The sequence below is a fragment of the Leucopleurus acutus genome (assembly GCF_964270905.1).
Source record: "Leucopleurus acutus genome assembly, chromosome: 3".
NCBI lineage: Eukaryota > Metazoa > Chordata > Mammalia > Artiodactyla > Delphinidae > Leucopleurus > Leucopleurus acutus.
The window spans coordinates 112,561,588-112,574,224 of NC_139145.1; the positions used below are offsets into that span (position 1 = coordinate 112,561,588).

The 12,637-nt window shown below is 37.1% G+C and overlaps 1 protein-coding gene across 1 annotated transcript; it reads left to right on the top strand.

Moving 5' to 3' along the window:
- Positions 1-2,112: 2,112 nt before the first annotated feature.
- ANKRD34B (ankyrin repeat domain 34B) lies at positions 2,113-3,657 on the top strand (the record flags this gene model as incomplete). The annotated part of the gene is made up of 1 exon (XM_082835970.1): positions 2,113-3,657. The coding sequence occupies one exon, from the start codon at positions 2,113-2,115 to the stop codon at positions 3,655-3,657; it is 1,545 nt and encodes a 514-aa protein (XP_082692096.1).
- Positions 3,658-12,637: the final 8,980 nt, after the last annotated feature.

The window sequence follows — 12,637 nt, forward strand, 5'->3', positions numbered from 1 at the left end:
CATGTGGAGAAGCAGTTTTGAAGGTTTCATGGCTTCCTTGGATAGCCTGTCGCCACATGTTATACAAAGTGGGCTTGGAGAATGTGAATCACCTGTTGTAATGAACCTGTAAACTAAGTAGGACTCTTGTTATTTTCTTTTAAATGCAGCTTTCTTTTTGCTGGCAGTCTTAAGAGTCTTCTGCTGTCTCATCATTGGGTCTTTCCCCCTCTTCAAAGAAGTTCTCCAGCAACGTTTGTTTTTTACTCAGTTTGGCTAGGATTAGCTTGCGGGCTTACCAAAACTGAGTGAGACAAGTGTGCAGTGCAGGAAAGAGGTGCGGATGGAGGTGGTAAATAAAATAATGGGTGGGCCACACATGGACTAAAATAAGTATCAGATTCTGACTTAAAGCCTGCCACCAGATGCAGCTGTACAATTGAAGTACATCAACTCACTTGCCACCATAAAGCCTGCCACCAGATGCAGCCTAATTGTCACTTGCCACTCACTGATAGGGTTTTGATATGAGTCTGCAAGCAATTGATTTATTATGGCCTCTGTGCAGTCAAACCTCTCTGCTAATGATAATCTGTATTTGCAGCCGCTCCCCAGTGCCAGCATCACTGCCTCAGTTCCACCTCAGATCATCAGGCATTAGATTCTCACAAGGAGCATGCAACCTAGATCCCTCGCATGCACAGTTCAGAGTAGGGTTCACACTCCTATGAGAATCTAAAGCCGCCGCTCATCTGACGGGAGGCGGAGCTCAGGCGGTAATGTGAGCGATGGGGAGCTGCAGTAAACACAGATGAAGCTTCGCTTGCTTGCCTGCCGCGCACCTCCTGCTGTGCGACCTGCTTCCTAACAGGCCACAGCACAGACTGGTACTGGTCCGTGGCCCAGGGATTGGGGATCCCTTATCTATTCTACCATACAATAGAAATCCGTGTCCCATATTCTTTATTTTAAAAGTAAATGAGTAGAGTAAATAATACTTCTTGATTTCTCAAAGCTACACAATTCAATGAAATAGATCTAAATGTTATACAAACTTTTAGTTGATTTTTCTCCCCAGCTTTAAGGACTGTTACAAGACTAACATTTCCTTGGCTCTCGATAAAGACATAATTCTTATCACCTAATGAAATTATCTGTTGAATAAGTTTAAATCTAAATTTTTATTTATGTATTTATTTATTTATTGGCCATGCCGCATGATTGTGGGATATTAGTTCCCCAACCAGGGATTGAACCGAGGCCCTCAGCAGTGAGAGCACAGAGCCCTAACCATTGAACCGCCAGGGAAATCCTGAATCTAAATTATTTAAATAAATGAAACATAAATAATTTTCAGTTTTAATGATAATAAAATGTTTTTAAAGTCTGTATGTCTTCACTTGTTTCTAGCCTAGAAAACTTTTTTGGAGCAACTGTCAAAATTTAACTCAATAGTATGTTGCTAACCCCATAACCTAGTCAGTGGACAATTTAAGTAATGGAATCAAGAAAACTGCATAATCTCATGCTCACCATTCTTATCTCAGTGTGAATTCCAGACATTATATCAGTTATTTTAACATCTTGTAGTCCAAATATTTTTCATCCTTTAAAAGAAACATCGAAATGCCCCTCAAATTTAGATCTTAATTGCATTATTTAACTGAAAAGCATGTTTAAGTAATTAATACTAAGAAGTTTTTTGTATTAAGCTATCGTAAACATGCTCTATTTTAGTTGATTCAGTTGCAGTTACACAGAATTTTGGCTTTTTTGCTTAAATTTGCATTTTAATATTATTTAAAAAATATTTTTCACAGGTGGAAACTAAGTGGATTATTGTTTAATTGATGTGGGATTTAGAGAAGTACTAGGCTAGTGTTATGTCATAAATATTCAATGAAGATTTGGGGAAAGTAAATTTTAGTTCGAGCTTCCCTAAAGGTTGTTACTCTTCTAAATTTTTCAAATTTTTCTCTATATTAGTAACACAATCTTATTTATGTCTTCTTTATACATATTTCAGACATTAATTGTGAATAACAACATGAATATAAATTGGGACATTGATTCAGGCTAATCTTTTGTTCTTCATCTTCTTTGCTAACCAGGTATTGATTCTGACTTTTGAAGATGGATGAAGGTATAGAAATTTCTAGTGATGGAAATTCCCTGATCAAAGCGGTCCATCAGAGCCGGCTTCGCCTTACAAGACTCTTGCTGGAAGGCGGCGCCTACATTAATGAGAGCAATGACCGAGGGGAAACACCTTTAATGATTGCTTGTAAGACCAAACATGTTGATCACCAGAGCGTCAGTAAAGCCAAAATGGTTAAATACCTATTAGAAAACAATGCTGATCCCAACATACAGGACAAATCTGGGAAAACTGCTTTGATGCATGCTTGCTTAGAAAAAGCTGGTCCTGAAGTTGTTTCTTTGCTCCTAGAGAGTGGGGCTGACCTCAGCTTGCAAGACCACTCTAGTTACTCGGCCCTTGTTTATGCTGTAAATTCAGAAGACAGAGAGACCCTGAAAGTCCTACTTAGTGCTTGCAAGGCAAAAGGGAAAGAGGTCATTATCATAATGACAGCAAAATCGCCCTGTGGCAGGCACACGACCAAACAGTACTTAAATATGCCTCCTGTGGATATGGATGAGTGTTATTCCCCAGCCACCTGTGCCACTCCTTCAGCAATAGACTTAAAAACAGCCTCATTGCCACTATCACATTCTTCTGAAACTGAAATGACACTTTTTGCCTGTAAAGATCTGGAACCCACAGGAAGCAGTGATGATATGGGGGACCCAAGCTCCCCCTTGAGGAAGCCTTGCGTGGCCCCTAACGGGCCGAAGCTACCTCAGGCTCCACACTGGATCAAGAGTGCCCCCTCATTAATGCACCAGAACAGAGTGGCCTCCTTACAAGAGGAGCTCCAGGATATTACTCCAGAGGAAGAATTATCCTACAAAACCAATGGGCTGGCCCTTTCCAAGCGATTCATCACTAGGCACCAAAGTATTGATGTAAAAGACACTGCACATTTGTTAAGAGCCTTTGATCAGGCCAGCTCAAGAAAGATGTCATCTGAGGAAATAAATTATCTATCATTTTTTTCAGAAGGAAATCAGCAATGCATTGGCATCCCAGTTGACCAGGACCCAGACTCTAACCAGACAATATTTACTTCCACCTTAAGAAGTATAGTTCAAAAAAGAAACTCAGGAGCAAATCACTATAGCTCTGATTCCCAGCTCTCAGCTGGTCTCATCCCTGCAACTTTAGATGATGGCAAAACACTTACAGGAAAGAAAAAGATCCTCTCACCATCTTCTTCTTTGTTGTCAGGATCCAAAGAATTGTTGGAGAATATCCCACCAGGTCCCCTGAGCAGGAGAAATCATGCCCTTTTAGAAAGGCGTGGTTCGGGAGCTTTCCCTTTAGATCACAGCATTACACAAACCAGACCAGGATTTCTGCCACCCTTAAATGTGAATCCTCACCCTCCCATCTCAGATATCAATGTCAGCAACAAGATTTCCAGCCTTCTTTCTTGTGGTCAAAAAATGCTTATGCCAACAGTTCCTATTTTCCCCAAAGAATTCAAAAGTAAAAAAATGTTGTTAAGGAGACAATCATTGCAAACAGAACAAATTAAGCAATTAGTTAATTTTTAAGAGACGGCTAGAAAATACATTTTGTTCACATGTCTATACCAGAGAAATATGGAACTAGAGAAGAAAATTCAAACGTTCATCCTTTTAAATCTTTTAAGTGGTTAGTCCATAATAGTTAGGGGTATCAAAATGTACTGTGTATCATCATATTAGGCACTGTGGATATACAAATAATAGATAGCTTTTGCTAAGGGAATTCTCTCAAACAAAATTAAAACTATTTTTTTCAAAACCTTCAATATTTAACAACCTTCATGTGGTCCAAGTTTTTAATTTAAACAAAAATAAGCAAAGAAAGAAGGTCACATATGTTGGTGATAACTTAAAAAATTTCAGATTTGCCAAATATTTTATTAGGAAACATTGTGTTCAAATCAATTTTTAAAAAGCATTTCATGATTGTAATTTTCCATGATGCCAACAGCATAAAAGAAAACATAAACAGCTATAAAGTGTTCTATGATCAATAAGCCTAAGCTACAAAGAAAGAATGAACTAATTCTTGAAAAATGTTGACTGCAGGTAGGTGACAATCTAATTAACATTTTTTTATTTTTATTTTTTTGCTGTACGCGGGCCTCTCACTGTTGTGGCCTCTCCCGTTGTGGAGCACAGGCTCTGGACGCGCAGGCTCAGCGGCCATGGCTCACGGGCCCAGCCGCTCCGCGGCATGTGGGGGGCACGAACCCGTGTCCCCTGCATCGGCAGGCGGACTCTCAACCACTGCGCCACCAGGGAAGCCCTAATTAACATTTTAAAAGGTCAACCATTATAGTAGATGAGGCAGCTATATGTGTTGTCAGCTTAATAAGTGTCAAAAATGGCAGATCCGAGTTTTATAAGCTAGTAATAATCTGTGTCAAGTGTTTCTGTGCTGTTTTTTGCTTTTCTTTGTTTTTTAATGTTATTTATGGAATTCTTCCTTCTCCATATCCTTTAATTCCTGTTATTGTTTTTTGAAGCTTATTCATAGGTTCCCAATAACAAGATAATACAAAATTTAAAAAGCATTTCTCATTTTCTTATTATCAAAGTGTTCTTGTCTTTTTAAAGACAACCAAAAAAAAAAGTTTGGGATTTATCATAAATAGAAACTAAATGCTTGCTTTGGTTGTAAAAATGAAAAACTGATTATTAGATTATCTTAGGTTAGCTAAAATTAAGAAAGCCAGTAGAAATTTAATTACAAAATGTATTAAATATTCGGTCAATATTAAACAATATCTTTTTTTCTGATACATAATTATTAGACATTTATATATTAGAATAATTAGGATAATTTCCTTGTGTGACATTCCAATCATCTAGTATTTAGGACCTGTGAATAACTTCTAACAAAGTAAATGAATACCATGCTAGAACCATAAAATATTATGACTATATTATCTATATGATTTCAAAGCATAGTGTTTATAGAGAGACCTTATTTCAATCTAGCAGTTTTACAACAAAGAATAAATCAAACTGTACAAAACCTGAGTGTATTAATTTGAGATCCTAGCAACTGGCATGATGCTTTTCTTCACAATTTGATATAAGCAAGTTGTTATGTACATAGTAATTATTTAATTTCTTGTGGCTTTTATTTGAAAAAGTAACTAAGTTTTCCATTTAATGTTTTGAAAAACATTAATATTAATTGCACTAGAAGTATTTTTTGATTCAGAACTTAGAATTGTACCTGATGTTTATAAGTAACCTTAACCCTTTTCGCAAGTTTTAATATTGAGAAAAGTTCTTGGCTTTACATTGTAAGGGTACAGTTTGGAAGAATATGTAGCTAGATTAGTTCATAAACAAAATGGTATCATTAAAGATTTAAATGCCATTTGGGGTATCAGTGATTTTTACTTACCTCAAATACTAATGATAAATATTTCAACATAATCTGAAGAGAAATTGTGCCACGTATGTTACTTTGAGTAAATAGAAAACTAAGAAAGAATAACATTTGTTGCTATTCTCATCCCAACATGAAAAGAATATTTAATAGGATTAAAACTTTGTTGACCATATTTGGAAGAATTTTTAGTCTTGTGTCAATCCTAGGAACATTTTAGGGGCTGTGGTTGTTTGAGCCTTGTTGTAAAGTCATCCTGTGGGACTCAGTTGAGATTAGACAGCTGACTTTAAGTACTGAAAGGACTGATGACTGACTTAGTCTGAATCCTCCAGATTAAGAAAAACTAGAACCAGAAATTTGAAGTTACAGAAATATTTCAACTCTTTTACCTACTAGAGCTGTCCATCTATGGAAAAGTCTATCCTAGGAAGATAAGAACCACTTTTGGAAATAGGCTGAGGATAGATGTTGATCAGAGATTTAACAAAAGAGATTCTTTTTATTAAAGGATCTTTAAAGTCTTTTCAATTTTGAAGGTTGTTTGAGTCAGGCTTTACTTATTAACAATTCTAGATTCATTGGGACAAGTTGAAAACTAATGATTGAAATTACATTTTTTTAAACATCTTTATTGGAGTGTAATTGCTTTACAATGTTGTGTTAGTTTCTGCTGTATAACAAAGTGAATCAGCTATACATACACATATATCCCCATATCCCCTCCCTCTTGCACCTCCCTCCCACTGTCCCGATCCCACCCCTCTAGGCGGTCACAAAGTACAGAGCTGATCTCCCTGTAATATGCAGCTGCTTCCCACTAGCTATCTGTTTTACATTTGGTAGTGTATATATGTCAATGCTACTCTCTCACTTTGTCCCAGCTTACCCTTCTCCCTCCCTGTGTCCTCAAGTCCATTTTCTACGTCTGCATCTTTATTCCTATCCTGTCCCTAGGTTCATCAGAGCCAATTGTTTACTTTAGATTCCATATATATGTTAGCATACGGTATTTGTTTTTCTCTTTCTGACTTAACTTCACTCCATATGACAGACTCTATGTCCATCCACCTCACTACAAATAGTTCAATTTCATTTCTTTTTATAGCTGAGTAATATTCCATTGTATATATGTGCCACATGTTCTTTATCCATTCATCAGTGGACACTTAGGTTGCTTCCGTGTCCTGGCTATTGTAAATAGTGCTGCAGTGAACATTGTGATACATATCTCTTTTTGAATTATGGTTTTCTCAGGGTATATGCCCAGCAATGGGATTGCTAGGTCATACGGTAGTTCTATTTTTCGATTTTTAAGGAACTTGCATACCGTTCTCCATAGTGGCTGTATCAATTTACATTCCCACCAACAGTGCAAGAGGGTTCCCTTTTCTCCACACCCTCTCCAACATTTATTGTTTGCAGATTTTTTGATGATGGCCATTCTGACCGGTGTGAGATGATATCTCATTGTAGTTTTGGTTTGCATTTCTCTAATGATTAGTGATGTTGAGCATCCTTTCATGTGTTTGTTGACAATCTGTATATCTTCTTTGGAGAAACGTCTATTCAGGTCTTCTGCCCATTTTTGGATTGGGTTGTTTGTATTTTGATACTGAGCTACCTGAGCTGCTTGTATATTTTGGAGATTAAACCTTTGTCTGTTGCTTCATTTGCAAATATTTTCTCCCATTCTGAGGGTTGTTTTTTTGTCTTGTTTATGGTTTCCTTTGCTGTGCAAAAGCTTTTAAGTTTCATTAGGTCCCATTTGTTTATTTTTGGTTTTATTTCCATCTTTCTAGGAGGTCAACAAGGATCTTGCTGTGATTTATGTCATAGATTGTTCTGCCTATGTTTTCCTCTAAGAGTTTTATAGTGTCTGGCCTTACATTTAGGTCTTTAATCCAGTTTGAGTTTATTTTTGTGTATGGTGTTAGGGAGTGTTCTAATTTCATTCTTTTACATGTCACTGTCCAGTTTTCCCAGCACCACTTATTGAAAAGGCTGTCTTTTCTCCATTGTATATTCTTGCCTCCTTTATCAAAGATAAGGTGACCATATGTGCGTGGGTTTATCTCTGGGCTTTCTATCCTGTTCCATTGATCTATATTTCTGTTTTTGTGCCAGTACCATACTGTCTTGATTACTGTAGCTTTGTAGTATAGTCTGAAGTCCAGGAGCCTGATTCCTCCAGCTCCATTTTTCATTCTCAATATTGCTTTGGCTATTTGGGGTCTTTTGTGTTGCCATACAAATTGTGAAATTTTTTGTTCTAGTTCTGTGAAAAATGTCCTTGGTAGTTCGATAGGGATTGCACCAAATCTGTAGATTGTCTTGGGTAGTATAGTCATTTTCACAACGTTGATTCTTCCAATCCAAGAACATGGTATATCTCTCCATCTGTTTGTATCATCATTAATTTCTTTAATCAGTGTCTTACAGGTCTTTTGTCTCCTTAGGTGGGTTTATTCCTAGGTATTTTATTCTTTTTGTTGCAGTGGTAAATGGGAGTGTTTCCTTAATTTCGCTTTCAGATTTTTCATCATTAGTGTATACGAATGCAAGAGGTTTCTGTACATTAATTTTGTATCCTGCTACTTTACCAGATTCATTGATTAGCTCTAGTAGTTTTCTGGTAGCATGTTTAGGATTCTCTATGTATAGTATCATGTCATCTGCAAACAGTGACAGTTTTACTTCTTCTTTTCTGATTTGGATTCCTTTTATTTCTTTTTCTTCTCTGATTGCTGTGGCTAAAAATTCCAAAACTATGTTGAATAATAGTGGTGAGAGTGGGCAGCCTTGTCTTGTTCCTGAGCTTAGAGGAAATGGTTTCAGTTTTTCACCATTGAGAACAATGTTGGCTGTGGGTTTGTCATGTATGGCCTTTATTATTTTGAGGTAAGTTCCCTCAATGCCTACTTTCTGGAGGGTTTTTATCATAAACGGGTGTTGAATTTTGTCAAAAGCTTTTTCTGCACATATTGAGATTATCGTATGGTTTTTATCCTTCAATTTGTTAATATGGTGTATCACATTGGAAATTACATTTTTGAATTTCAATCATCCACATGACTTCTTAGCTTTATTTTCACAATTATTAAGTGTTAGTTTTAGTGGCACAAATTTAAATTTTGATTGTCAGTCAACACATTTCAAAACGGATCTTCTCCATTTCCAAAAAAAAAAAATTGCTATATTATCCCTGCAGCTGTGGGTCCTATAAATATGAAGAATCTGACATCCAAGGGAAGAACAGTTCCACCAAGGGATTCCATCACTGTCTTCTGAAATGGAAACTGTGATAACCATCTAGTCATCCCAGGCTCCTTCATAAGAGAAAAAGGGGTCATTACGTTCGTTGAAATAATTCTCAGTACTACAGATAGGAGCTAGAAGGAATATGGGTGGAATTTGAGCAATTCACTGGGGACTCCCTTGTATTATCATAGCCAGTGGTAAATATAGGTTATCACAATCCCACACAGGTAGAAGCGTCAATGCCTCAGAATTCTCAAGAATGAAGAGATGGGGGTACACCACCAGGTACATTCTTGACATTTCTGCCCACAGCTGTTGTAAGGGACAGCCTAAGGTGTCATATGACCCCACTGGTTCCCTTCCTCCCCAACAGTAAAGTGGACCAAGGATGGACAAGTGACTGAAAGGAATAAACTGGGATGAACCAATGGGGCTTTCTCTCAGTAATCTAAATTTGCTCTGTGGAGCACTGAAGTCCATGACCTCCCACTGCTGAGGACCCTGTCTTAGTTCTTGCCTAGGACAGTGGTCTTAGTTCTTAGCCTTCCTGCAGTCTAGATGTTCAGCTTTTCCCTAAATTTTCTGGATATGTCTCCTTATGGTAACTTCCTCCCTAGCCTCAGTTATTGGAGTTAATTTGAGTAGGATTCTATTATTGCATCCGAAATGTCTCTGACCAAGATAGTACCTAAAGCAGTATCAATTGGATCAAAATGGAAAATATGGTCCAGAAATAAGATAATCATTATAAGAACAAGGACTGCATGGCTCACACAATGAAAGTTCCAACACATAGGGCAGCTTTGGCACCTAAGGATTCAGCTTTGAAGAGTTATCAGGAGACAGTGTCTTCATCAGTGACCATAGCATGTCACATAGGCTCTTTAGAACAACGCCTGGCATATAGTATGCACTCCAAATTTTTGTTGCTTCTTATCATCATAAATATGAGGATAAAGAATTTTGAAAAACTAGAAAACTTTGATAAATTGGTGAGACAATGGTTATAATTATTCTCTTTCCCCTACAAAGTTCCAAATAGGTCATTTATTTAATACATCCCTTTTAACTCAAAAACAACTTAAATATACTTTTGTACTGTTTGAATTTTTAAAAACCACCTGCATATATATTTTTTCAATTTAAAGACTAATAGAGAATTCCCTGGCAGTCCAGTGGTTAGGATGCCGAGCTTTCACTGCTGAGGGCCTGGGTTCGACCCCTGGTCAGGGAACTAAGATCCCACAAGCCGTGCAGTGCATCCAAGATGAAAAAATGTAATAAAAAAAAAAAAAAGAGACTAATAAAACTTTTTCAACAACTGAATACATAGAGATGCAGAATATATTTAAATGTACTACACACATTTTATAGCTTAAACAATACTAGAATGATTAAAGCAGAAATGGCATTAACCTTTTATCCATATATGCCGAACACCTAAAACATTTTGAGACATTCACACTTTTTGGTCTTAGAACTCCTTACAGTCTTTGGGACTTCCCTGGTGGTACAGTGGTTAAGACTCTGTGCTCCCAATGCAGGAGGCTCAAGTTCGATCTCTGGTAAGGGAACTAAAGATCCTGCATGCCGCAACTAAAGATCCCGCACGCTGCAATGAAGATCCCTGCAACAAAGATCCCGCGTGTGGCAACTAAGACCCGGCACAGCCAAAAAAAAGAAAAAAAAAAGTCCTTAACAGTCTTAAAAATCAGGACCTCAAGGGTTTTTGTTGTTTTTTGCTTTTTTTAAAAATCTAGGTTATGGGTATCAATGTTTACTACATTAAAATTTAAAACTGAGAAATTTTTAAAATATTGTCTTAAAGTGACAAACCCATTACATGTTAGCATAAGTATTTTATGAAAAATAACCACATTTTCCAAAATATATTTAGTGAGAAGAGTGGCAGCGTTTTGTTTTTGCAAATCTCTTTAATGTTTGGCTTAATAGAAAACAGCTGGATTCTCTTCTGTGTTTCTGCTTCAATCTGTTGTAATGTTCAGTTGAAGCATATGAAGAAAATATGGCTTCACACAGATATGCAGTTGAAAAAGGAAGAAATAATTTAATAGGTTTTTCAGATAATTGTAGATAGTCTTCCTTGATACTATACTCAAACTTGGTAAGTGGTAGTTTCTTAGAAGGTTAGTTGTAATGTAGAATCTGAAACCACACCAAGGAACTTCCATTTTCTGTTACACTAAATTTCACTGCCCTGTCTCACACTTTGAATGGATTCCTTACCCAAGCAAGACCTTATAATATTGTGCATGACTCATTTGGAAAATATTGATTCCTTGAGTTATGCAGACCTTCCAAGTGTTGACACATTTCACTATATACCATAAAAAATAGTATTCATTAATATCACCACTGATATCAAAGTCTTTTAAGTATAGGGAATTGTCAAGCTCACAATGATGGGTTCAAGTTTAGTCAAATTCTAATTTTTCATGTAAAAACTCAGGTTTCATCATTGGCAGCAGATACTGTCACTTGTTTTCCTTCAAGCGACAAGTTTGCTTTGTTCATTTCTGAGAAAATATCTGCCAAGTACCCAAGACTAAGTAACTGGTCTGTCAGTTGTTCTTTCGGTTATAAATATTTTTTCCATGAAAAAAAAGGCTAGTTCAGTTTGCAACAAGGACTTTTCTTTACTACAACCACTGAACTTCAGTATACAGCAGAATTGTACTATGCTTAACTCACATTCTGTCACATGAAATATTAAAAAGATGTGTACTCTGGGTCAAGATTTACTAAAATTAATAATTTTTGCTGGATCATTGATATTCCTATGTCTTTTTTGTTTTGTTTCTAGTGTGTGGGGCAGTGAAGAATATGATTGATAGTTGATGCAATGAATTTGATTCATACTAAGGCATCCACAATTTAACCTAACATTCTTTTTTCCATCATCACTGAAAATGTCAACACAGTGAAACAGGCAATTTCACAAGTGGCTTTGACCTCATCCATCTTCTGAAAGCATCTCAGGGGAACTGAGGGGTTTGTGGGCCACACTATAAGAACAACTGGCCTAAGAGAATTATTGAGGTTTTGTGTCATCCATCCATCCATCATTTGTTAAAGGCCTATTCTGACCAGGTATCATAAAAAAATGAGTAATTTCTTCCCCCCAAAACAGCACAGTTGAGGGCAAAATACAAACGCGTAAAATAATTATAATCTAGCGGAGGATGTATATCAGGAGAAAGCCCTGGGGAAGTCTTGAAAGACTCTTTATAGGAACCTTGACTTAGGGGCAGAGCTCAACAGGCTCTGTGAAGAGGTCATGCCCTTCAACTTTAATTCAGAATTTTTTGATTAGCTCTTGAATTCACAAAGTGGCAACAGACTCTCACAGCAAATATGTCAATTGAATTTTCTGAATTCTTACTACATTATGTGACCCCAAGAAAGGGATAAAGAAGAAAGGGACAATGACCAGCCTTCATGAAGATTCTTTAGCAACAACCAAACCTGGAACAACTCAGCTGCCAGATTTAGTCAGACTGGTCCCTTTCACAAGCAGAAGCATAGAAACAAAAGAGCCTCCCTAGAGGACAGGAGGTTGGGTGAGCCCCTTTCAAGGCCTGCCTGTTTTCTGTCTATTCTGATGGTTAGACTCGGGGAGTGGGGGTGGGGGTGGGTAGCCTTCATTGTTTAAAATTATGACATAATTAAAAATATGTAGTAAAGTAGCAATTACGGGGGAGGGGGGCTGTAGTTCTTTAAGAAACTGATAGAATTAAAGAGCATCCTTTCTGAAGTCAGAGTGGGAGGTGAGTTCAGAGGCAGGAAGATGGGGTTTTCATTTTTCTTCCCAAATTGGTATAAAGTAGCAATGTCAACAAATCACTGAGAAATATCGCT